At 38.4% G+C, this 25,546-nt stretch overlaps 1 protein-coding gene across 1 annotated transcript; it reads left to right on the forward strand.

Annotated features, from left to right (window-relative positions):
• Window positions 1–24,294: 24,294 nt before the first annotated feature.
• Window positions 24,295–25,027, forward strand: LOC113286172. The gene has a single exon (XM_026534864.1). It carries the CDS (start codon window positions 24,389–24,391, stop codon window positions 24,896–24,898), a length of 510 nt encoding a protein of 169 aa, XP_026390649.1. The 5' UTR covers window positions 24,295–24,388; the 3' UTR covers window positions 24,899–25,027.
• Window positions 25,028–25,546: the final 519 nt, after the last annotated feature.

Consider the following 25,546-nt stretch of genomic DNA (forward strand, 5'->3'; position numbering starts at 1 on the left):
TTTCGGTAGTGATGCAAGTTTGTTTTGCTACAAAACAGATTTGGGTATTTGATATGGATTTACCTTATTTGAATTATAATTCAGTTGTAATGATTGAAATGGTTTGAGCGAAAGTCAAGAACTGGTGGAGAAATTTTAACTTTGATGATTGTAGAATGATCCAATTCAAACTCTATAACGATTCTGAATACGTACCGAACGGATAATTGAGTCCTACCTCTATTACGGGGAAAAATGATTTTTCTATTAAACCGAGAATTCATCTCTATCTTTAGGCAAATGAAAGCTTATATTGATACCTACCACAGAACGTAAATGACATGCATACATGCCAATTATTTACGTATTAATACTAAGGTATATACGCGCGGATAGATTAATATGGTAGTTAGAATATGCGTTGTTAAATCATTAATATCAAGATTATTTTGTTATGATGATACAACATATGAAAAGGCATAGTGGTAAACAATCAGTTAACTTGAAAATCAGTAACGATTGCACAACCTGGAGTTATGAACCATGGTGAAAAGTCTAACGATCTTATCTTAAGAACCAACGTAGGTAGCAGTAAGGAAAAAGAAAATACAAACGTTTTCAAATGACAATTTTTTTTATCATTGTTATATAATCTGTGAGTACAAAAGATTTGCATTTTAAATGACAGTTTTTTTTTATCATTGTTATGTACTCTGTGAGTTCAAAAGAATTTGATAACAAATCTCTGAAGACATTGAAATAAAAGCGAATGTTGTAATCTGTACTGAACCCGGTACAATTAGCAGACCAGAGAACGAAGAAACTCAGTAATGCAGCCTAAGAATTAAGTTATTTGATTATTCATGAGAAGAGAGATGTTTCTCTTATACATTTAATATCTAATAATAGACCCGGACATTCTACCCACTGAATACAGATTACATCTGGCAGCTTACTAACCATTCAATCTCTTCTCAAACACGCATAAAAGAAATTATAAAGTAGACAGTAATTAGGTTAAGGGCCACCATACTAAAGGGAACCCATTCCTAGCCTAAGGACTACTCTGGTCAGGTCCATTAAAATAACCCTCCCCCCCCCCCCCCCCCCCCACACACACACACACACACAAAGGATCCTTGTCCTCAAAGTTGGAAATCAGGGAAATGAGCAGAAACAGTGGAAGTGTCCTCCCAAGTTGCATCCTCCACCGAAGAATTTGCCACTGAATGAGTAATTGAGGGATCTGCACATAATTTCTGAGGATAAGTCGAGTGTCCAAAATAGCAACTGGATCAACCCCCACTTGTCCTTCATGATCAACCAGAGGAAGTTGTAGAGATGGAGTGTGAGAGAGACCAATTTGTTTCTTCATCTGAGAAACATGGAAAATATGATGTATTCTGATTCCAGAAGGTAGCTGCAACTTATAATTTAATGCACCCACTTTCTGCCACACTTGGAATAGACCATAATACTTTGCATACAACTTAAAAAAAAATTACACAGAGCAAATGGAGGTTTGCGTATACGGTTGAAGTTTAAGATATACCCACTCTCTCACTTCGTCTTCTGTCAGTAAAATTTTTAATTCTCTCATGAATTTGTGTAATGTATCCTCCAGAGTTTCCAAAACAGCTGCCCTTTGTTTTAAATAAGTCTACACTGCCTCCACAGATGTACTATCCTGGACTGGAAAAGCCATATGTGGTGGATGATATCCATACAAAGCTTGGAATGGACTCATCTTAATGATGGAGTGATAATTGGTGTTATACTACCATTCAGCTAAAAGAAGCCATTGAAATCATTATCTAGGATGAAACCCAGTCATGCATCTAAGATACTGCTCTAAACAAGCATTTAACTACTTAGTCTAGCCATCTATCTGAGGGTGATATGTTGTGCTAAGATTCAACTCAGTGCTCAAATATTTAAGAAGGTCTTGACAGAAGTTGTTGGTGAACACCTTGTCCCTGTCTGAGATTATAGAAGAGGGTAGGCTAGGAAGCTTGATAACATTGTTGATGAATGCTATGGAAATAGTGATAGTAGTATAAGGATGAGACATCTCAATAAAATGGTTGTACTTGGTTAGTCTGTCTACCACCACCAAGATAACAGACTTCCTGTCACTCTTTGGTAATCCTTCAATGAAATCCATTGATTTATGTTGCCAAGCTTGCTCAGGAACTGGGAATGGTTGTAGAAGGCCAGGAGGATGGGTATATTCTCCCTTGTTCCTTTGACAAATGCCACAAGAGCTAACAAATCAGAAAATATCTTTTTTCATGCCATGTCAGAAAAAATAAGATTTAGCTCTTGTGTATGTAGCATAAGTACCAGAATGACCCCCCACAGCTAAAGAATGGACTGAGGCCATAATGGCTTGTTTAATGCATTTACCATCACCAATGTATAATATACCTTTATATCTTTGTATACCCTACAAGACTGTCATGTGGAACACCATTGGGATTGACCAGAAGTTGAGAAATAAGTGTGTGTACCTTTTCATCTTCTTTATAGCTTTCTAAAATATCCTGACACCAAGCGGGTGAAGAAACTGTGATGGGATTGCAAGTAGCTTCAGAATGAGGAAGTCTGGAGAGAGCATCAACTACCTTATTGTCCACCCCTTTCTTATAATGGATTTCATAGCCAAAGCCCAATAACTTCATCAACCACTTTTGCTGGCACACAGTAGTGATTCTTTGTTCCAAGAAAAAATTGATGCTCTTTTGGTCAGTCTTGATGATAAAATGATGACCCTGTAATTAGTGTCTCCATCTGGTAATAGCTTGAACAATGGCCAACAATTCCTTCTCATAAGTAGAAAGTGCACTAGCTTTAATCCCTAGAGGCTTGCTAAAATAAACAATTGGTCTCCCTTCTTGCATCAAAACTGCACCAATGCCAGTACCAGAAGCATCAGCTTAAAGCACAAATGACTTTGTAAAGTCAGGTAAAACAAGAACATGTGTAGATGATATTGCTTCCTTCAAGGAGTTAAAAGCAGCAGTAGCCTGAGGTGACCAATAAAAAACATTTTTCTTCAATAAATTTGTTAGTGTTTACAAATGGAACCATAACCCTTCACAAATTTCATGTAATAGCCTGTAAGGCCCAGAATCCTCTAAGTTATTTAACATTTTTAGAAACTGGCCATTGCACCATGCTGGAGATCTTAGCAAGATCAGCCACTACCCACTGAGCTATGATGATGTGTCAAAGGTACTCTAACTCTGGTTGAGAAAAAATATACCTGGAGAAGTTGGCATAAAGATGGTACTATCTAAGTAGCTGGAGTGTAAGTTCCAGGTGTTGCACATACTCTTCCAAGCTGGGGCTATACACTAAAATATCATCAAAAAAAAACTAGGATGAATTTTCTTAGATATGGTTGAAAGATAACATTCGTCAATACTTGAAATGTAGCAGGTGTATTAGTAAGGCCAAATGGTATCACTTTGAACTCATAATGGCCATGATGAGTTTTAACAGCAGTTTGGTAAATGTCAGAAAGATGCACCCTAATCTGATGATAGCCAGATTTAAGATCAATCTTAGTAAAATTGATAGCCTTGTTTAACTCATCCAATGACTCATCTATCACAGGGATAAGGATCTTATCTTTGATGGTTATGTCATTGAGTTTCCTGTAATCAACACAGAACCTCCAGGTGTTATCTTTCTTCTTAACCAACAGAATGGGAGAAGCAAAGGGGCTATGGCTTGGTTGGATGATGCTAGAAGACAATATTTCTTGCACCAAGTTTTCTACAACAGATTTATGGATGTAAGGACATTTATATGGTCTCATGTTGGGTGGGGATGAATTAGGTTTAAGAGGAATAGTATGATCCAATGACCTGTGAGGTGGAAAAGTGGATGGGGGTATTGAATACATCAGAGTAGGAATGAAAAAGGTTAGAGATAACCTCAGGGATAACGGTATGTGTAGGTGCGGAAGAAACTGAGTATAAGTGACCAAAAATGCCATTAGAAGTCTTCTTAAAATACTCCTCTGCAGCACTGCTGCTCATCTGCATAATAGAAGTTTTTTCTTTATCCCAATGAGAGTTATCTTTTTGCGAGCATGAATGAAGGTGATTCTTAATTTTGGATATATTGAATAGGACGTCCCCAAGCCTTATTAACCAAGCAGTACCTAAAACCATATGACATCCACCTAGAGGAAATAATTTATGATCTCCAGAAAATTCATGCCCCTACATATGCCACTGTAAAGCAATACATAACCCAGAACTGACTGGCTTGTCACCATTGGCAACAATAACAAGTAAGCTAGAAGTTGGTTGAACAACCAATTTCAAGGACTTAGCCAAGTCACAGTCCAAAAAACTATGGGTACTCCTAGTGTCGATAAGTATAGAGATAACATGTTTATTAAAATATCCATGTCACTCTCCACTTGAGAGGCAAGTACTTCCTCCATAGATACCTCCTCTTCTTCATGAGTTATTTTTTCTGTCTCTTCACCAACTATCCAAGATAATTGTTGAGTTTTTAAAATATGGCATTGCCGATAAACCTCATCACAATACTTTTTCTTTTTGAACCTTCATATGTTCACGAGTAAGGCGTTTAGTGGGAGGGAGGATGGGACTGGTTGTGGGTGAAAAATGAGGTGGATATTTATGATTCAAGGGTGGTACTGACAGAGGTTCTGGAGGGAATTGTGGTTGGTTAATTTGTCTAGTAGAAGAGAATGATTTTGAAAAAGGTTTTGGAACTGGTTTAGTAACCGTTTTTTGTTTAGCCAGGGTTTTCTCTTACATTCTGGAAACGAGAGAATGCTTTCATAGTGGTAACGGAATGTTATATATCTTCCTTTAAACCCACCCCATCCCACCCACCCACCCACCCAATAAAACTCATATAAAAAAGTAATGTTCATTCAAGAAGGTGTACTGACTAGAAAATCCTTCATATATTCAAATTTCTCAAAGTAATCATCGACAGTGGTTATTTGAGATAACTTGTTAAAAATTCCTAGAATACTATCATGAGCAGGATTTTAGAATCTAAGGCATGCTTGTTCTTATAATTCAAACCAAAAAATAATAGATCTAACTGATTGCAGGTTAGATAACCATTTATCAGCCTTAGCCTCCAAATGCATAGATGCCATGATTACCTTATGAGATTCATCCCTGATATTGTTGAGGTGGAAGTATCGGTCACACTTCCAAATCCAGCCTTTAGGATTGTCTCCATCGAACCTAGAAAAATCTAATTTAGGCATCTGGTAGCTTGAGTTAAAATCACGACCCCTTATAGTATGAAATACGACTCCACCATCACCATTAAAAGAAAACCCTCCTTGGTGAGATCTCACTTGTGAAGTCTCGCCTGCTTGTTCACCACCTTGACCATTAGCTTTCTGAGCGAAGTAAGAATCCATATATTGGAGGAACATATCCTTTGTTAACACTGTCTTTTTGAAAAGGGAAAACTATGTGGTGAAATTGTCCATTCTCGTGTTTATATCGGAAAGTTGGGTATTCGTTGACTCTTGAAATCTATGGAGATGTTCATTAACATCTTTTACATTTAGAGGACCAGATCTACCCATGATGATGCAGGAATGAAACGGCTCTGTACCAATTGTACTGAACCCAGTACAATTAGCAGATCAGAGAACGAAAAAGAAGAAGAAACTCTGCAATTGCAGCTTAAGAAGTAAGTTATTTGATTATTCATGAGATGAAAGATGTTTCTCTTACACATTATACCCAATAATAGACCCTGACATTCTACCCACTGAATACATGTCATCGGACAGCTTACTAACCATTCAATCTCTTCTCTCACATACATAAAATAAATTATAAAGTAGACATGAATTAGGTTAGTGACTACCATACCAAAGGGCACCTACTCCTAGCCTAAGGACTACTCTGGTCAGGTCCATGACATAATCTCTCATGGGCAGAGAAATTCAATCTGGAGCCTAGTTACTTAGTCAACGATTAATTTGTGAATATTGGCAAATTGATCGGAACGATCAAATGACGCGCTTAGTTAAAAGCACTGACTAAAAATGCGAGTTTTAAAAACTGAAAAAATAAAACGCGATATCCCTGAATCTTGTTCAATTCGTCCACAAAATCTGTTACTTTTACATTCAGTTTAAACAGAAGGGTCGAGTAACATAAACTGTTTCTTTAACAGCCTAAAACGGTGATTTTGTAGTCCACGCTACTTTGTACATGCGCAATTGGTGGATATGAATTAATATCCTCATCCAATAGTTTCTGCTAAGGGGTGTATTTCAGGAGAGTAAATACTAAACTACCCTTTTAATACAAATAAAAACTAAATCAAACCTAAATCTTCCCCACACCCTTTCAAATTCTTTTCTCCTTCTCTGCCAGCTCCTCACTTTGAAAATGATTTTTACATCGCCGGTATTGTATTAGTGATGAAGACCATGTCGGAAAACTGTGCCGGCATAGTTAGTTGACAAGTATTCAATACCGAAAAATGGTGTCGGCGTGCTCGATAAATAACTTACAATGCCGGTGTTGATACATGAAAATTATTATCCCCTAAAAGGGCTAGGAAGCCCCTAAAGGGGTGGCAAACCTAATGTGAAAAAAGGGGACTTGGTGACTAAGGCCCAAGTTGGTGTGAAAATGCAAAGACACACAAAAGCTTGCAAGTATACAAGGTCAAGATTTATAATATAGTGATGAGTGGGGGTTTGTCCACAGGGAGAGGAGCATACAAGAAGTCTTCCTAGCTAAAGTGTGTAGTGATGATGCAAGGCAAAGCAATATGGCATACAGACAAGAACCACAGCAGCAAGGAACCACAGCAGGAAGAACAGAAAGACAAGCAAAAACAGCAGCAAGGAAACAACAAGAACCAAGGCTTGGAAGCCAAGGGCAAGGTGAGGATTGTGCACTGACTTCAGTGCACAGAAGCTACAAAGAAAAAAGAAAAAGGCAAGAAAATTAACTGAATTGAAACACACAGGACTGAAAATGCAAGTTACTGAGAAGGGATTGGTGGTTAAGCCAAGGCTTAGGATCCACCTTGTGTCCTAATCAAATGACATGTTTCTAGGTTGTGTTTGTTCCTAAGCATACATCTAGAAATGGAAGACCAAATTGCTCACTAGTCTGCCCCTAGCATTGGCTGTCTTTTGACAGTACAGCCAATCACAGGCTCTATGAGCATTGGTATCTCCCATTTGCTCAATCAAAACAGCAACAGGAGAACTATCCTAGCTTCTAGTCACTGACAGTGCACAAGGCTTCACTGAGCCTTGGCCTGATGCTATTAGCTCATGCTAACATGATAAGCAATACATTCATCATATGTGATAATTCAACACAAGCAACATTTGAGATAACTAAAAACATATGCAATTTCAACTGTTAACTGATAAGCACTGAAATTGAAATTCATTAAAAATTGTACAATTCTCTACTGGCTAGTCCAGAGAGATACACAGTGTGTTTCACACACTCCACAAACACCAATTTATACCCAATTACCCATTTAGGGTTTTCCCCCAATTTTCCCCCAAAATCAGTAGAACTAGGGTTTGGTGAAATTGATTTACCTACTGTTGATGAGATACTCGCTCCATCTCGTCGACCCACTCTTCTCCTGCTTCTTCTCGTTCCTCTCATGCTCCAATTGTTGCTTTAATCATCACTTATATCCCCAATTTCTCACCTAGGGTTTCAGTGAGCAGAGATGAGAAATTGGAGATTAGTGATGCTAAAGATGATGTGATGATGGGCTTAGGTAGAGTAGAGTTGGGGAGAAAATAGTGGAGTGATTTGGGGTGAGGTGGTGGTGATGGAGACGGACATGGTGGTGGTACGGAGTATGGTGGTTCTGCAGAGGGGGGTGATGGAGGAGATGGGTTCGATGGAGAAAGGGGAAGGGTGCGTTTGTTTGAGGTCTAGGGTGTTCGGCACTTGGGTGTGAGGCGAGTGTATCGAGTTTGATGATCTGCGACGCTGAGCCGTGGGATAGGGAGATGAAAGATCAATCGGACGGTGAGATGAAGTGAAGCTTGTAGCGACCGCTGGATTATATAATACAACAAAATCAACGACGCCAGATGGAGTTAGGTGTTGTAGTGTTAGGCGGAGATATCAAACTTCGATGCACAGCAAGGGAGCGACCGTCGGATGCTTCTGAGAACTGATCTGACGGCTGAAGACGCAAGCGGGTATGGATTTGGGTTTGGGAAATGAGTTTGGGCTTGGAAAACCTTGAGCCCACTTCTTCTTTAAGAACAACTTTCTTCTTCTTGAGCCCATTTCCAGCTTTTTGGACGTGCGCTCCATTCTTTGCGGCTTCCTTGCGTAATTTCTCCCGGCTTTTCACCACTTTTCTGCTCTTTTTGCTCCGCAACTCATCCAACTTTATTTATACCTAAAAATGCAAAATTAATAATAAAAATATTTATTCTTGAAAACAATGAAAATACAGAATATGGGATAAAATGTAGAATTAATGCATAAAAGATGAGTTAAATGCCAACAAAAAGGGATAAATATATACATATTTGGCACTCATCAAATACCCCCAAACCTGAATTTTACTTGTCCTCAAGTAAAACAAAACTAAGGAAATCCTAACTATACCACTGTCGCTGGTCTCTCGAATGCATTTAGCGTATGCACTAAGCCTTTTAAACCACTAAGTGTCCCTAGTGGACGAGTTGAAGTCTCGTGAAGGTTTGCTTAGAACGTACCTACAAAGTTCTAGGTCAAAATATAAGCTCAGATTCCATCAAATGTGACATGTGCAAAACAGTTAAGCTCACAGCAAAATGGAGATGTCAATCTAGCTATCGAAGGCACAATCCTAGCACTGATAACAAAAAAAGACATGTGATAAGAGTGTAAAGTGTATCTACACATGTGTAAAGAAAGATCTGAAGTCATGACTACTAATCACCAAGAGATAGTTTCTCAGGCTAAGAACTGAGGTCGAAATCTAGCTAGCTGTCCGGACTTTACGAGAATTGTGAATGAGTTGGAGGTATTTCACAATTACTCGCGTTGTACATCAATGGCATACACCCTCCTTGCTTATTACAAAAACACAACAAATGACTCTTTACATGACTCTTATTTACATTGACTATTCTCTTTTTATTTTTGGAACAAGAGATGATGGAATTGATAAATACTTGATTTTTTTGTTTTTTTTTTTTTTTTTTTTTTGAATATACATCGTTTTTTTTTTTTTTTTTTTTTTTTTTTTGAAAGGAAACACTTTTGATACATAACAAAAGGAAACAAAAGTTACATGACACTTTGCAAGAGGTAGCCCTTTTTGATGCACCCAGTTAAATTCGATGGTTGTCTTTCTTAATGTAACCTCCACCTTCTATCCCAACCAACCAAAGAACAAGCTAGTCAAGTTTCGTTCAGTATTCTAAAGTGATTGGCAATCGTAACTTCCTATCAAACACCTTGAAGATCGAGGCCATACATGTATTGGTAGATCGTGCGCGTGCAAATTTCTTATCACTATGTGAATTGTGCTAGAATCAGGGTGCCTAAATATCTAGACTAAGACTCCTAATAAAAATACATATTTGCACAAGAGTCAACATTTCAAGGTAAATGAGCTCCATTTTTATGATTTTTTCATTTTTTAATTTTTTTTGAATTTTGATTTTTCAATTTTTTTTTGTTTTTGGAATTTTTCAATTTTTTCAAAAAGAAGGAGTTTTGTTTTCAATTATGCAAATTATCATGGTATCTACTCTATACCCCCAAACCTAAACTAAACATTGTCCTCAATGTTTCAAAAATGGAAAGAATTATAAAACAATATATGAAGAGGAACATGCTGAGTAGAGTAAAAGGAGAGAGAATACCCGATTGTACGGAGCTCGATTAAAACTCCGTTATTCAAGGCAAAAATCCATCATATTAGCAGTCACAATGGATGAGCACAAAATATACACAAAAGGAAATTTAACTAACACATTATCTACAAGAAAATTTGGTTTTTAATGGGATTGGACTTTTTGGAAAAAATTTGGTTTTGTTGGGAAAACATTTGGTTTTGATGGGAAAACGAAAAATTTTGGTTTTTAGGGAAACATTTGGAAAACTTTTGGTTATTTAGGGAAAGAGTGGACCAGTTTAGTCCACATAGACTGGGTCCTCCAGGTTGGTTGTTTCAATGTCGGGTGGAAATGGCTCAAGGAATGGCTTTAATCTCTGCCCGTTGACTTTGAAAACGTTCTTGTTGGAGACATCCTCCAGCTCTACAGCTCCATGAGGAAAAACTGTGCGTACTAGGTACGGACCCTTCCATCTGGAACGCAGTTTTCCTGGAAAAAGATGTAATCGGGAGTCATACAGCAAGACTTTCTGACCAGGAGTGAAGGATTTGCGTAGAATACGCTTGTCATGAAATCTTCATCTTCTGCTTGTACAGCTTGGCACTGTCATAAGCCTCATTTCTCAATTCTTCCAACTCGTTGAGTTGAAGTTTCCTTGAATTCCAGCTTCGTCCAGAGAGAAGTTCAGCTCTTTGATTGCCCAGTAGGCACGATGTTCTAATTCCACAGGTAGATGGCACGGCTTTCCATACACTAGACGATAGGGGGACATGCCAATTGGTGTCTTATAAGCTGTTCTATAGGCCCACAAAGCATCATTCAATCTCAATGACCAATCTTTCCTGGACGGGTTGACCGTCTTCTCCAGAATGTGCTTAATTTCCCTATTAGACACTTCCACTTGTCCACTAGTCTGAGGGTGGTACGGAGTAGCAACCTTGTGAGTTATGCCATACTTGCGTACTAAAGACTCAAAGTACTTTTACGAAAATGTGAACCCCGTCACTGATGATAGCTCTAGGGGTACCAAAACGTGAAAATGTTCTCCTTTAGAAATGAAAGTACCACCTTGTGGTCATTTGTTCTGGTTGCTATGGCTTCTACCCACTTAGAAACGTAATCAACTGCGACTAGGATGTACAACTTGCTGTCAGACATGGGAAATGGACCCATGAAGTCTATCCCCCAAACATCAAAAATCTCCACAATCAAAATGGGGTTCAATGGCATCATGTTTCTCCTCGAAATGCTTCCTAGCTTTTGACAGCGTTCACAAGCAACACAATAATCATGGCAATCCTTGAACAATGATGGCCAATAGAATCCACACTGCAAGATCTTTGCAGCGGTTTTCTTGGCACTGAAATGGCCTCCACATGCTTGGTCATGACAGAAAGATATCACATCTTTCTGTTCAGTGTTGGGGACACATCTCCTAATGATTTGGTCTGGACAGTACTTAAACAAATATGGGTCATCCCAAAGGAAATGTTTGACTTCAGCCAGGAATTTAGAGCGGTCTTGTCTCGACCAACGTGAGGGCATCCTACCTGTAGCGAGGTAGTTAACAATATCAGCAAACCAAGGAAGGTCTGAGATAGACATCAGCTGTTCATCTGGGAATGATTCTCTAATCAGCTCACTTCATCAATAGACTCTAAAGTTAATCTAGACAAATGATCAGCAACCACATTCTCACAACCTTTCTTATCACGGATTTCGAGATCGAATTCCTGTAATAAGAGTATCCATCGAATAAGGCGAGCTTTAGCATCCTTCTTGGAAAGAAGATACTTCAAAGCCGCATGGTCTGTGTATATGATGATCTTAGACCCTATCAGATAAGATCTAAACTTGTCTAATGCGAAAACGACGGCAAGCAATTCCTTCTCGGTAGTTGAATAATTGAGTTGGGCATCATTAAGGGTTTTGCTAGCATAGTATATCACATATGGTAGTCTATCAACTCGCTGTCCTAAAACAGCACCAACAGCATAATCAGAGGCATCACACATAAGTTCGAACGGAAGCTTCCAATCGGGTGGTCGGACTATAGGAGCGGTGGTGAGAAGGGTTTTTAATTCCTCCCATGCCTTCACACAAGCAGCATCGAAATTGAAGGCAACATCTTTGGAGAGAAGACTGCACAGAGGTCTGGAGATTTTGCTGAAATCTTTGATGAATCGCCGGTAAAAACCAGCATGACCTAGAAATGATCTGATCTCCTTCACAGAGCAAGGTTGTGGTAGATGTTGAATGAGGTCAACTTTAGCTTTATCCACTTCAATTCCTTTTCTGAGATGATGTGTCCTAGAACTATTCCTGAATTCACCATAAAATGGCATTTTTCCCAATTTAGAACAAGGTTCTTTTCTTTACATCTGGATATCACGAGGGCAAGATGCTTCAAACATTCGTCAAACGAGGAACCAAAAACAGAGAAATCATCCATAAAGATCTCGAGAAAACTATCTATCATGTCAGAAAAAATGCTCATCATGCAACGCTGAAAAGTAGCAGGTGCATTACACAACCCGAAGGGCATACGTCTATAAGCAAACGTCCCAAATGGACACGTGAATGTAGTTTTTTCCTGATCTTCCGGAGCAATGTGAATTTGGTTATAACCGGAAAAGCCATCTAGAAAACAGTAGTGACTGTGTCCAGACACACGTTCTAGCATTTGGTCAATGAAAGGGAGCGGGAAGTGATCCTTCCTTGTTACTGTGTTCAACTTCCTGTAGTCGATGCATACTCGCCATCCTGTGGTTGTACGAGTAGGGACTAATTCATTCTTGTCGTTCTGAACACAGTAATGCCTGACTTCTTAGGCACAACTTGAATGGGACTAACCCATTTGCTATCGGGAATTGGGTATATGATACCCATCAAGTAGTTTCAGGATCTCTCCTTTGACTACATCTCTCATGTTAGGATTAAGTCTCCTTTGCATTTCCCTCGATGGTTTGGCATTCTCTTCAAGGTTAATGTGGTGCATGCAAATGGTGGGACTAATTCCTTTGAGATCTGAGATGGTCCATCCTAAGGCCTCTTTGTGTTCCTTAAGTACTTCTAAAAGCTTACTTTCCTGTTCCGTGTCTAAACATGATGAAATAATGACAGGTAAAGTATCAGAAGAACCTAGGAATGCGTACTTCAACGTACTAGGCAATGTTTTCAATTCAAGCTTGGGTGGCTCAACAATGGATGGAATAAGCTTGGAATCAGAGAGTAGGGGTGGTTCCACTTCATATTTCCTTTCAGTGACGTCCATTTGAGGTACAGATTCGAGCAGAGATAGGACGTCACTACAGTATGCATCATCATAGGAATCAGGGTTAAAGTTCTCCATACATGCTTGAAAGGGGTCGACGGATAGAATGTTAGTCAACGAATCTTGCATTAATCCTTCAATCATATTAACTTCATGCACATCATCATCATCAAGATTCACAGGTTGTTGACTAATATCGAACACATTCAATTCTACCGTCATGTTACCAAAAGACAGTTTTAACACTCCATTCCGACAGTTGATGATCGCGTTGGACGTAGCCAAGAAAGGACGTCCTAAGATGACAGGAATGTGACAGTCTGGGTTTTGTACAGGTTGAGTGTCTAAGACAATGAAGTCTACGGGAAAATAGAATTTGTCAACCTTGATCAAAACATCTTCGACCACTCCACGAGGAATCTTGACAGATCGGTCTGCCAGTTGTAGAGTGATAGATGTTGGTTTCAACTCCCCAAGACCTAACTGCTCATAAACAGAATATGGCAGTAGGTTAACACTTGCACCTAGGTCTAATAACGCTTTATTGACCGTGTGTTCTCCTATAGTGCAAGAAATTGTTGGACATCCTGGATCCCTAAACTTGGGTGGAGTTTTGTTCAGAATGATGGAACTCACCTGCTCAGCTAAGAAAGCACGTTTTTGCACATTGAGCTTGCGCTTTTGAGTACACAAGTCTTTGAGGAATTTGGCATAAGCAGGGATTTGCTTGATTGCTTCAAGAAAAGGAATGTTGATGTTGACTCTCTTGAACAGATCTAACATCTCATTGTAATGGGTACTTTTCTGTTGATAGATCAATCTTTGAGGAAATGGGCAACAGGAAGATGAGTTGGCAAAGGGACATTCACAGCAGTAGAATTGTCAGATTTTCCAACTTGCTCAGATTCTTTGGTTTTCTGGGGTTGTGGAGACAGCGTGGAATTTGTATCAGATCATTAGGTTCGCCCACGTTGTTCTCGATGACTTTACCACTTCGGAGGGTGGTAATGGCATGGATTTGATCAGGTGAGGTTTCAGTGCAGGATGTTGTGCCTGTTTGAAATATCCTCTTTGGATTTTGTTGGGGTTGGCTCGGAAGTTTACCCTTTTCTCTCTCACATATTTGATCCATCTTTTGATCTAGATTTTTCTGACTTTGCATCAAACTCTGGAACATTTCCTCTAGGGTGGATAATCTCTTGTCGGTATTGTGTTGAGGATATGATTGTTGTTGAGAGTTTGATTGTTGTTGAGGGTTTCTCGGGTGTTGATAACCTTGATTGTTCTGATATCCCTGATTGTTTTGATAGCTCTGATTGGGTTGAGATGGTCCTCCTTGAGTGGGTCCTTTTGACCATGAAAAGTTAGGGTGGTTTCTCCATCCTGGATTGTAGGTCTGTGAATAAGGGTTATGCTCTGGTTTTTGAAACATGGCATGTGCCTGTTCAAGCCTAGACTCCTGGACTGCAAGCAAATCTGGACAATTTTGGAATTGATGGTTGGGGTCGTTACAAGCAGCACAAACAGACGAAGCGACATGTTCTCGGAGAGTAGTGGTGGAAGGTTTTGAATTTTTATGTAGTTCTAACTCTTCTAATCTCCTAACTATTGATGCCATGTTTGCTCTACCCTCAAAATCCGCTTCAATCCTAAAAGCCTTTGCTTCGGATGTAGTCTTTCTGGTTTCACGGATGGATTCCCACTGTTGCGTCTTTTCAGCTACTTCAATCAAGAAGTCCCAAGACGCGTCAGCAGTTTTATCTACGAATAGACCATTACACATCGACTCAACCGTTGTTCGGGTGGACACATCTAGACCTTCATACAAAATTTGCACAAGTCTCCATTTTTCAAAACCATGATGGGGACATTGGAGCAATAATTCATTGAATCTCTCCAGGTATCTAGCTAAGGTCTCACCTTCTAATTGCACAAAGCTATTCAGACTTTGACGAATTGTCGCAGTCTTGTGGTTCGGGAAAAACTTTTTGAAAAACTCCTTTATGAGGTCATCCCATGTCATGATGGATTGAGGCTGTAAAGCATAGAGCCATGCCTTTGCCTTATCTTTCAGGGAGAAAGGAAAAAGCCTTAACTTCAGGGTTTCGTCGGTCATTTGAGTGAAACGCAGAGTTCCACAAATTTCCTCGAATTCTCTCACGTGGTGGTACGGATTTTCATTCTCAACACCTCTAAAAATAGGAAGCATCTGTATTGTGCTAGATTTCAGCTCATAATGGCCATTAGCCTCGGGCAGCAAAATACAAGAAGGTTGACTGGCTCTAGTTGGGTACATATAATCCTTGAGGGTACGGGGTTCTCCCATTGTTTCTGGTTGATCTGGACTGTCTCCCTCAGAACTTAGAATTTCGATAGGTTCGTCTGGGTTAATTCTAACAAGTCTGTTTGTCTGGTCTCTGTAGGTCACAATCATGTCCTAGTAGGTACCTTAACTAACATGTTGGTCAGACAGAGCAATCGGAAACAATTTGGCCCACAAGGGTTATGAAGATTTGGTTTTGAATGGGTTTTGGTTTAAAGAAGGGGTTTTGTTTTTGGTTTAAAATTGGGCTTTGGAAAAGTTTTTGAACTAAACCTAGCATAAATTAGCACAACTCATAAAAGAAAATAAAAACAATAATAATAATTAAGACAAGCCCATAAAAGAAAAAGAAAAATAAAAGAAAAACAAAAAAAACAAAAAAATAATTACAGTCTCAAATATAAAAAGAAAAAGAAAATAAAAATTATTACAATCCCAAATAAATAATTAAATCAATTATTACAAGCCCGAATTTGAATTTAAATGAGTCCCAAGTGGGTTAACTCATGGGTTAGGCTTACTTGGTTTTTGGAGGGAAGCCCAAAAATAGGCTTTTAGTCCCCTTTTAGTTGCACAGCCCAGTTGGGCTTTAGGATCGTCCTAAGCAGCTCACGCTCAAGCCCAGCAGCAATTGAAGTGACTCAGCAACACAAGCCCAGCAGAATCTGCAGCGAAGCCCAGCAGAGAATGAGGTTACTAAGCCCAGCTCAGTTGGTTGAAGCCCAGCAACAAAGGTTGGATCAGAGCCCAGCAGCAGAGGGTGCACAAGCCCAGTTGACAGCTTCAGTTGGCAGCCCAGTTGGCTTGGCAGCAGGCTTGGCAGCAGCAACAACAGCAGCAACAGCAGCAGCAACAGCAGCAGCAGGCTTGGCAGCAGGCTTTGCAGCAGGCTTGGCAGCAACAACAAATAATGCACAGCTCCAGCAGCAGTTAGCAAGTGAACAAGATAGCAATGAACACACACAACTATGCAAGCACAACAAGGCCACAACAGCTATGAAAACTTCAAAAATATGGCAGCCAGCTCCCCGGCAGCGGCGCCAAAAACTTGGTGTGAAAATGCAAAGACACACAAAAGCTTGCAAGTATACAAGGTCAAGATTTATAATATAGTGATGAGTGGGGGTTTGTCCACAGGGAGAGGAGCATACAAGAAGTCTTCCTAGCTAAAGTGTGTAGTGATGATGCAAGGCAAAGCAATATGGCATACAGACAAGAACCACAGCAGCAAGGAACCACAGCAAGGAAAGAACACAGACAAGAACCACAGCAGCAAGGAAAACAGACAAGAACCAAGGCTTGGAAGCCTAGGGCAAGGTGAGGATTGTGCACTGATTTCAGTGCACAGAAGCTACAACTTTCAGGAATTTAAACAAGAAAAACAGGCAAGAAAATTAACTGAATTGAAAGCACACAGGACTGAAAATGCAAGTTACTGAGAAGGGATTGGTGGTTAAGCCAAGGCTTAGGATCCACCTTGTGTCCTAATCAAATGACATGTTTCTAGGTTGTGTTTGTTCCTAAGCATACATCTAGAAATGGAAGAATACCAAATTGCTCACTAGTCTGCCCCTAGCATTGGCTGTCTTTTGACAGTACAGCCAATCACAGGCTCTATGAGCATTGGTATCTCCCATTTGCTCAATCAAAACAGGGCAACAGGAGAACTATCCTAGCAACCTGTCAATTGACAGTGCACAAGGCTTCAGCTGAGCCTTGGCCTAGTGCTATTTAGCTCATGCTAAACATGGATAAAGCAATAACATTCATCATATGTGATAATTCAGACACAACTAGCAACATTTGAGATAACTAAAAACATATGCAACTTTCAACTGTTAACTGATAAGCAACTGAAATTGAAATTCATTAACTAAAAATTGTCTCCATTCTCTACTGGCTAGTCCAGAGAGATACACAGTGTGTTTCACACACTCCACATAACACCCATTTATACCCAATTACCCATTTAGGGTTTTCCCCCAATTTTCCCCCAAAATCAGTAGAACTAGGGTTTGGTGAAATTGATTTACCTACTGTTGATGAGATACTCGCTCCATCTCGTCGACCCACTATTCTCCTGCTTCTTCTCGTTCCTCTCATGCTCCAATTGTTGCTTTAATCATCACTTATATCCCCAATTTCTCACCTAGGGTTTCAGTCAGCAGAGATGAGAAATTGAGGAGATTAGTTGATGTAAAACGTGATAGTGATGATGGGCTTAGGTAGAGTAGAGTTGGGGAGAAAATAGTGGAGTGATTTGGGGTGAGGTGGTGGTGATGGAGACGGACATGGTGGTGGTACGGAGTATGGTGGTTCTGCAGAGGGGGGTGATGGAGGAGATGGGTTCGATGGAGAAAGGGGAAGGGTGCGTTTGTTTGAGGTCTAGGGTGTTCGACACTTGGGTGTGAGGCGAGTGCATCGATTTTTGATGTTCAGCGAGACTAAGCCGTGGGATAGGGAGATGAAAGATCAATCGGACGGTGAGATGAAGTGAAGCTTGTAACGACCGCTGGATTATATAATACAACAAAATCAACGACGCCAGATGGAGTTAGGTGTTGTAGTATTAGGCGGAGATATCCAACTTCGATGCACAGCAAGGGAGCGACCGTCGGATGCTTCTGAGAACTGATCTGACGGCTGAAGACGCAAGCGGGTATGGATTTGGGTTTGGGAAATGAGTTTGGGCTTGGAAAACCTTGAGCCCACTTCTTCTTTAAGAACAACTTTCTTCTTCTTGAGCCCTTCTCCAGCTTTTTGGACGTGCGCTCCATTCTTTGCGGCCTCCTTGCGTAATTTCTCCCGGCTTTTCACCACTTTTCTGCTCTTTTTGCTCCGCAACTCATCCAATCTTTATTTATTACCTAAAAATGCAAAAATTAAGTAAGAAAAATATTTATTCTTGAAAACAATGAAAATACAGAATATGGGATAAAATGTAGAATTAATGCATAAAAGATGAGTTAAAATGCCAACAAAAAGGGATAAATATATACATTATTTGGCACTCATCACAAGTCCACTAAGAAGTATCCATGAGAAGAAAAGGATAAGGAGGGGATTAAGGAAAAATGAGGAGGTTGTATTAGAGAAGGAGTGGCATTAGTGGTAATTAAGAAGGTTTAGGACATGTGACATGATGTCATAAAAGGAAGGGCATTTGGGAAAGTCTATAAAAGGAGGTACATAGTATAATGGAAAGCAAGTTCTCTCTCATACCATTCCTATAAAGTGTAGTCATTTGGTGTAGCTAGGACGGGTAGGACCAAAATCATATTCAGCCCTCAACAGCCGTCACGGTAAGCTGGGAGTACCTATTTTCTGTACATTTTGTAACATTTGCCGGCAGGGCTAAAACTATGAAGACCCTGCTGGTAAGAAGGTTACCGGTATGGTATTCATACTTCATATATACCGGCACTCTGTTTTTCAGGTGTGACAATGATAAATACAAGATTGGCTGAAGATTCAACATACAACCCTTGTTCAGAAGACTCAAAGACATCTCTTTGTTCACTATCAGCACTCATATTAACCAAATTTCTATTACCTCAACATTTTTCCTTGTACTCTCACCCAAGTGAAGTGGTTATGATTTATACTAATCATTATCAAATTAATTTATTATAATTAATCATTAAACATGATTAGTGAATGGTAGATTAGGAATTATATAAATTACATGGATATGGGGTGACCTTGATTTACTATTTAAGTCCCTATTTTGTCGTATTGTCATATCTCTCAATTAATTTCCATATCCCCGGTTGCTCGTTCTTAATTAAGCCATTAAGGTAATTAGGTGGCCCACTTTCAACGGCTTCTTCCAACTTACCCTTATTAAACGAATTAGTAAGTGCTCTATATTATACGTACGTGTGCCGAATTTTTTGCACGGCATTTCTATACATTATCTCTCAAACTACATCATGGATGTTGGCAAATTTCATATCATTAAAAAGTATTTTAAAACACATGCGTAACGAATATACTAACAATAATCAACTAAAAAGATAATTTTATAAATATCTCCTTATTTAGTAATATCGATCATCTATTATGGGATAAAACCTAAAAGTAAATAGTGGGACAGAGGGAGTATCATTTTTTATATTTCATCTAGGTGAAAAATACTCTAATTTTCGCCATCTCAAAGTTTTTGGGTGCTCCAAGTTACTAACTAGGGTCGTGCGAGGTCAGTTGACTGTCCGGGTAGAATCATATGCTGCGTTCAGACAACTCAAGGACTGATTCCATAATTGAAAGACCACCCACCGAAAATCCCAAGGCTGCTAACGAGGGGTGTCAGGATTAGTGGGGGTGTACCAAGCCAAAACAAAACTTATTTTGTCCTATATAAAAACCTGTTTTGTCTTATCTTGATTTTGTTACACCCCACTTAATCTGGTACCCCTATTAGCAATCTTGGAAAATCCGGCTGATTCTCCAAATTACGAACCGTAAGAGGAAACTACCCTGTAGCTACTTGGGCCATACCAAAAGTATGGATCCAATGAACATCCTTCAAAATGCAAACTCAATCTCTTATCAAAACCAATAATACAGTAGTATCTTTTCCCTACCTGAGAATAACTACAAAAACCAAATCTTTCTTGGAAAGTCAGGTTTATAGTAGTAGCTGTTTATGATTTGAACTTAAAGAATGATATCCATGATCAAATGGATGAATGAATACGTATAGTAATGATCTGAATAGACATTTTTTGTCCGGATCCGGTTATAACGGTGTCCCATATATGGGGTAACTTTACTTTCTATTTTCGTTTTAAAAATGTTTATGACACGTGTCATACTGTCATGTGATTGTAGGAATGTACACTTCGTTTAGTCCACACGTAAAACGACTCTTTTCTAAACATCCGACGTCAACATATTTTTCGAACTTTTACCGATTAAATTAACAAATAAAAATAATAATCACGATGATACAAGCACCGATTCTTAAAATAATTGAAAGTAGCTCTCAATGTCTTCCAAACTCCAATTTAAACATGTTTTTTAATGAATTTGTTCGAGGAATCATTATCAAACCCATCTTAATGCTATCGAAATTCCATTTTAAATCAATATGATTTGACTAATCAAGTTGATTAGGAAGATGGTATGTTTGTGCACTTTAATATCTACTAATAATTATGTCGTTTACAAAAGTTAGGATTTTGTCATACCAAACATGGCCTTATATAAGAAAAGCAAAATTTAGAGAAACCTAACAATGTCATGCCGGTGCTTTACTTCGTATGGATCTAAATATCGAACAATCTCCCCCAGTAGTGACTAGTGTGAGTGGACTAGCTAGCCACGACCAGATACATAGTTGATCCAACTTACACCTCTGTACTAAAATGAAGAACAGCCACTAGTCGGAGGTTTTGCATCCAAACCTTTCTGAGGTTAGTAATATCGTGTTTGATCGTGGTGGTAATTGGTAAGTTACTACCGGATATGTGGCATATCTTGACAAAGAATGGAGAGTCTAATGCATGGTTTTTAGTCCTAAACGAACTGTTCATCGGAAGGATATCAAAACTGCCTAGATACATCACGTGGGCCCTTCCCCACCGGATTTCAGGAGCTAGTTTATGTGACTCATCATGTGTCTATGCGGTTTTGGCATTGTCAAAATACACTGTTTATTTAAAAATCTTAATGATTTTTATATTAATTCTTATGAATCCACACAAATATTTCGTCTAAATTGGTAGATAAGACAAAACAGATCATTTTTATCGATAACTATATCTTAATTAATTAGTGTTAGTTAACTGTTTTTAGTTATTAACTTTGCTAGTATTAGAATTTAGTTACAGTTGTGTGTTAGGGATAATGAAAATTTCTTAACCGGAATTTCCCAGAACCGGAAAGTATGAATTACATACTAAGTGTAGGATGTTAGTACTGGAAACGATTGATACACACACTTTGATAAAAACTTATCTACTGTAAGTAATTTCATTAATCTCCAAAAAAATCCTGAACACATAAACGACACATCTTTTATATAGGCTTCCAAAATCATAAAGCAAAACCTAGAGAATAAAGCTATAGATAACTAAAAATCTATTCAAATACAAGTTCATGCCATAAACAACGACATACTCTTTATCCTCTAGCTAAAATAACTCAAACATACCAAATTCAAACTAAAATATCTCAAACATACATATTCCATACTAAATAGGCATAATACACTAACGATTACGGTGTCGGCGCTCCCTTTCTTATAGGTATGCTTCCGCCATGTTGTATACTACATCACATATCATATCAATTATAGTTGAAATTGACATATATAAATGTTCATATCCATCAGTTTTCGCCCAATCTAAAACTATAAATGCTCGTATCAATCGCTTATGAACAATCAACCATAAAAATGAAGAATATCTACCGATTCCGACAATAGGTATGATTTTTGAAGATTTGAATAACCTATAATCGGCAGGTTGAAACACTTTTAATCTGCCGATTTTCCATAAAAATGAAGAACATTTGTCGATTTTCATACCATTCAATACCATACTTTGTCTGAGAACAGATATGAGATCATGCCCATTCTTAGAACGGGTAAGCACACACAATCTGAAACTTAATATATATTTGAGATTTTTTTGTTCATATTTGGCAGGTGTTCTTGCTGATTGTAAAGGAGTAACTTAGTTTTTTAACACCCTAGGACACCCGGCCCATATCTCGCTCCCTTAGACATGGCTAAGATTCGTATGCTCCAATTTAGCAGGTTATAAATAAGAAATCTCACAAAATCTTTATTTATAAAATTAGTTTTTGGATAAGATTTGTGTTCGTTTATAACTTGTTGATACAGATTGATCCAAAAAAATAAAAACCATATAAACGTTAGGTATTGTATGGCCATCATACCCTTCAAGATAGGATCATGATTCTTGATCTTTTGCATGGTCTATTACTTCATCATTAGATGCACCGTGCTAGTACATTATATGTGATTTCTTTTTTCAGTTTTATCATTTTAATCATCAACAATGACCAATTTGAAAAGTTTAGGATGCAACATTTTTTTTATCAGCCTTTTGAAGCTAAAAGATATAGGTTTCTTTGTTTCTTACTAGCCAAAGTTAAACCAAAGATTATGGAATGTTTATTCGATCAACATCTATAACACTTTATTCAGACTTACCTAGCAGGTGTAGGTCGACGAGTTTCCAGATCAATCTGAAAAAATGTGAAAGTAATTTGATGCGGAAGTACCAATTATTTTTCGTTGAATCTAATCAAAAACTTTATTTTCGAAAAAGTGGCAAGCCTCAATTATATTGATCATAAAAATCTCAGGAGTGATTACAAGACTGGCTCGATCTCTAGCTATTACAAAAAAATCGAATATTTCGAACAGACAATGAAAACAATCTTACCAGTTTACGTCATAGTCCCAGTAGGGGTTTTTACCAATCCTAGCGGATTCCAAGGTGTCATGACAAGTTTAAATAGTCTTTGTTAGATCAAAAATAACACACCAAACCATATAACATTTACACAGGAAGATAAAGATGTTAAAATCCAAAGAGCTAACTGTTTTTCAATGGTTTTTTCAAAATCACAGTAAAATAAGTGACAAAGGTATAACAGAATCCATAGATTCAATTCATCCTTTTGTCAATGATTTTTCATAGTACCATTAACAAGTAACAAGTATAATGGATAATGATTTTGTTGAATCAGTCTGGACTAGTTAGGATTCTCTTTAAATTCGATTTTGATATCTTTGGTGTCTTTATAATGTTTGGTGTCCGAGTCTTTGAAACTGTTGTTGTTAATTGAGTGAGAAGCAGTACTGAAATTACAGTTCTCGATGATATTTTACTAAGAGGATCTTTGGTCTTTGCTATTGTTGCTACACGAAAATATGTTGAAAATTACATAGATTCCAAACATTTTTAGAAGACACTTGATGTTAAATCTCACTCTCAAATCAGAGTCGAAACATTTTTAGAAGACACTTGATATTAAATCTCATGATCCAACTATATTTCGCACATATGCCGTGTTTAGCATTTAGAAATACCATATATATATATATGCTAAAATGTAGTGTAACGTACCCATAGTGAGATGGTATTCACAGCAGAAAGGTTGTAAAAGCTCACCATTGGGTATGATTTTGGTCTTGCATGCCTCAGTTTAAATTGCCTGGTCACAACTCATAGCAGTATACAGCCGAGCATTAAACTAATCTCATTTATCGCCATTATCGAGTATGTTCTTCTTTTCCTTTTTTTGACAACTCCAACCTCAAACAGTTGTTTTCAAAACAGAATATATAACCCACCGGTTCCATTATCTTTTCCCAAAATTGAATGTGAATGCACTATCCAAAGAGCAAAATTCGACATTGTGTCCACTTGTATTTAAGTAAGAAGGTAGAGGGTTCTAATCACTACTCACTATACCCGTTAACATACAAGTTGACACATCAAACGGCTGACACACTCCAACTACTTCCCAAAATTAAATCGGTGATCATCTATGATCCACGCTAGAATCGACCCTACCTTGAAACTCCTAGAATAAACACTACAGTCCCATTACAAGTAATTCATGACCAAATTGTATGGGCAGTTTAGGTAATCAAACAGTACTCGTAATATTACAACCTGTCATCAACAAATAACAGGTTGGCTTTTGGGTCAAGCACTCATTTCAAAATTAGTGGAAATCTAACAAACGACAAAATTACAATTATGGGTCCCACAAAATAGTACACACTTTAAAGCTGAAGCCAATGAGAAGCACAGAATCAGAACCCTATCACCACCTCTATATAAGCACAACTAGTCTTCCCATTCCTCGACCACCTCAGCTTAGCAACAAAAACGAAGAAGAAAGAAACTAGCTTTGAGATTTCTCAACTCAAAGTGAGTCAAGAACCGATTCAAGAAGAAGAGAGAAAAAAATGGGTATATGTAGTTCATATGAATCGGTATCTGTAGCAACAGCAAAGATAATCCATCAAGATGGACAGCTTCAAGAATTTTCATACCCAGTGAAAGTTTCATATGTATTGCAGAAACACCCATCTTGTTTCATTTGTAACTCTGATGAAATGGATTTCGGTAACTATGTATCTGCCCTTCATGGTGATGAAGAGCTTCAGTTGGGTCATCTTTATTTTGTTCTGCCATTGAGTAGATTGAAGCAACCAATACAGGCTGAAGATTTAGCAGCATTAGCTGTCATGGCAAGTTCTGCATTGATGAAGAGTAGTAGTACTAGTAACAAAAAAGATAGTGCTCCCCTCGTGTTCTCTGTAACGAATCAAATGAAAAACATGCGAGTTGCAAATAGCAATACTGTGGGTAATGGTGGTGGTGGTGGTCGGGGAGCGGTGGTGGGGAATAAGCATAAAAGAGGTAGTAGTAGAGGACGTGATTTTACGTCCAATTTGAATGTCATAACGGAATAGAGAAATTTTGTTTAATTTTGAAGAAGAAAAAATATGATTAGTACTAATTATTGATGTAAATAGTTAATTTTTTTTTTGGATGAATTGTATAATTCATTTTAATGAAATCGTAGTGGTTTTAATCTGAAATCTGTGATAATCGGGTAAAAATGTTGTTTCTTGAAATGGAATCTTGAATTTCTCTGTTACCAGAACTTGATACACCATGAGACGGACCATATTTAACAGAGGGACCTTGAGAACGCGAAAGCGAAATGGGAATTAATGGATGAATCCTAAACAACATGGCATTAGCCCCCACACGCATAACTGATGGGATTAAGCTGGTGTCTTTAGCAGAGCACCACCATCCAACTATGGCCAAAAGAAAATACAATGAATGACATTAGGTGGTGGTCTGCATTGTCGAGTTTGTCGTTAACTACTAAAGAGAAAAGGATCGATCAATCATCAATGTTAGATATTCATAAGCAGTGTGTTTGCCTGTCTCATCTAAATGTTAAGATTGCCCAACTCTTGCGCCCATATGGTTTCAAAATATGATATTTTCGAACGCGGGATGGATGCCAATTGATGGGTTGCATTGTCTAAGAGTGTCGAGAATTAAAGATCCATCAATGTTTAATTGCTAGATATCATATTGTTTGC

This window comes from Papaver somniferum, chromosome 6, assembly GCF_003573695.1.
Source record: "Papaver somniferum cultivar HN1 chromosome 6, ASM357369v1, whole genome shotgun sequence".
Lineage (NCBI taxonomy): Eukaryota > Viridiplantae > Streptophyta > Magnoliopsida > Ranunculales > Papaveraceae > Papaver > Papaver somniferum.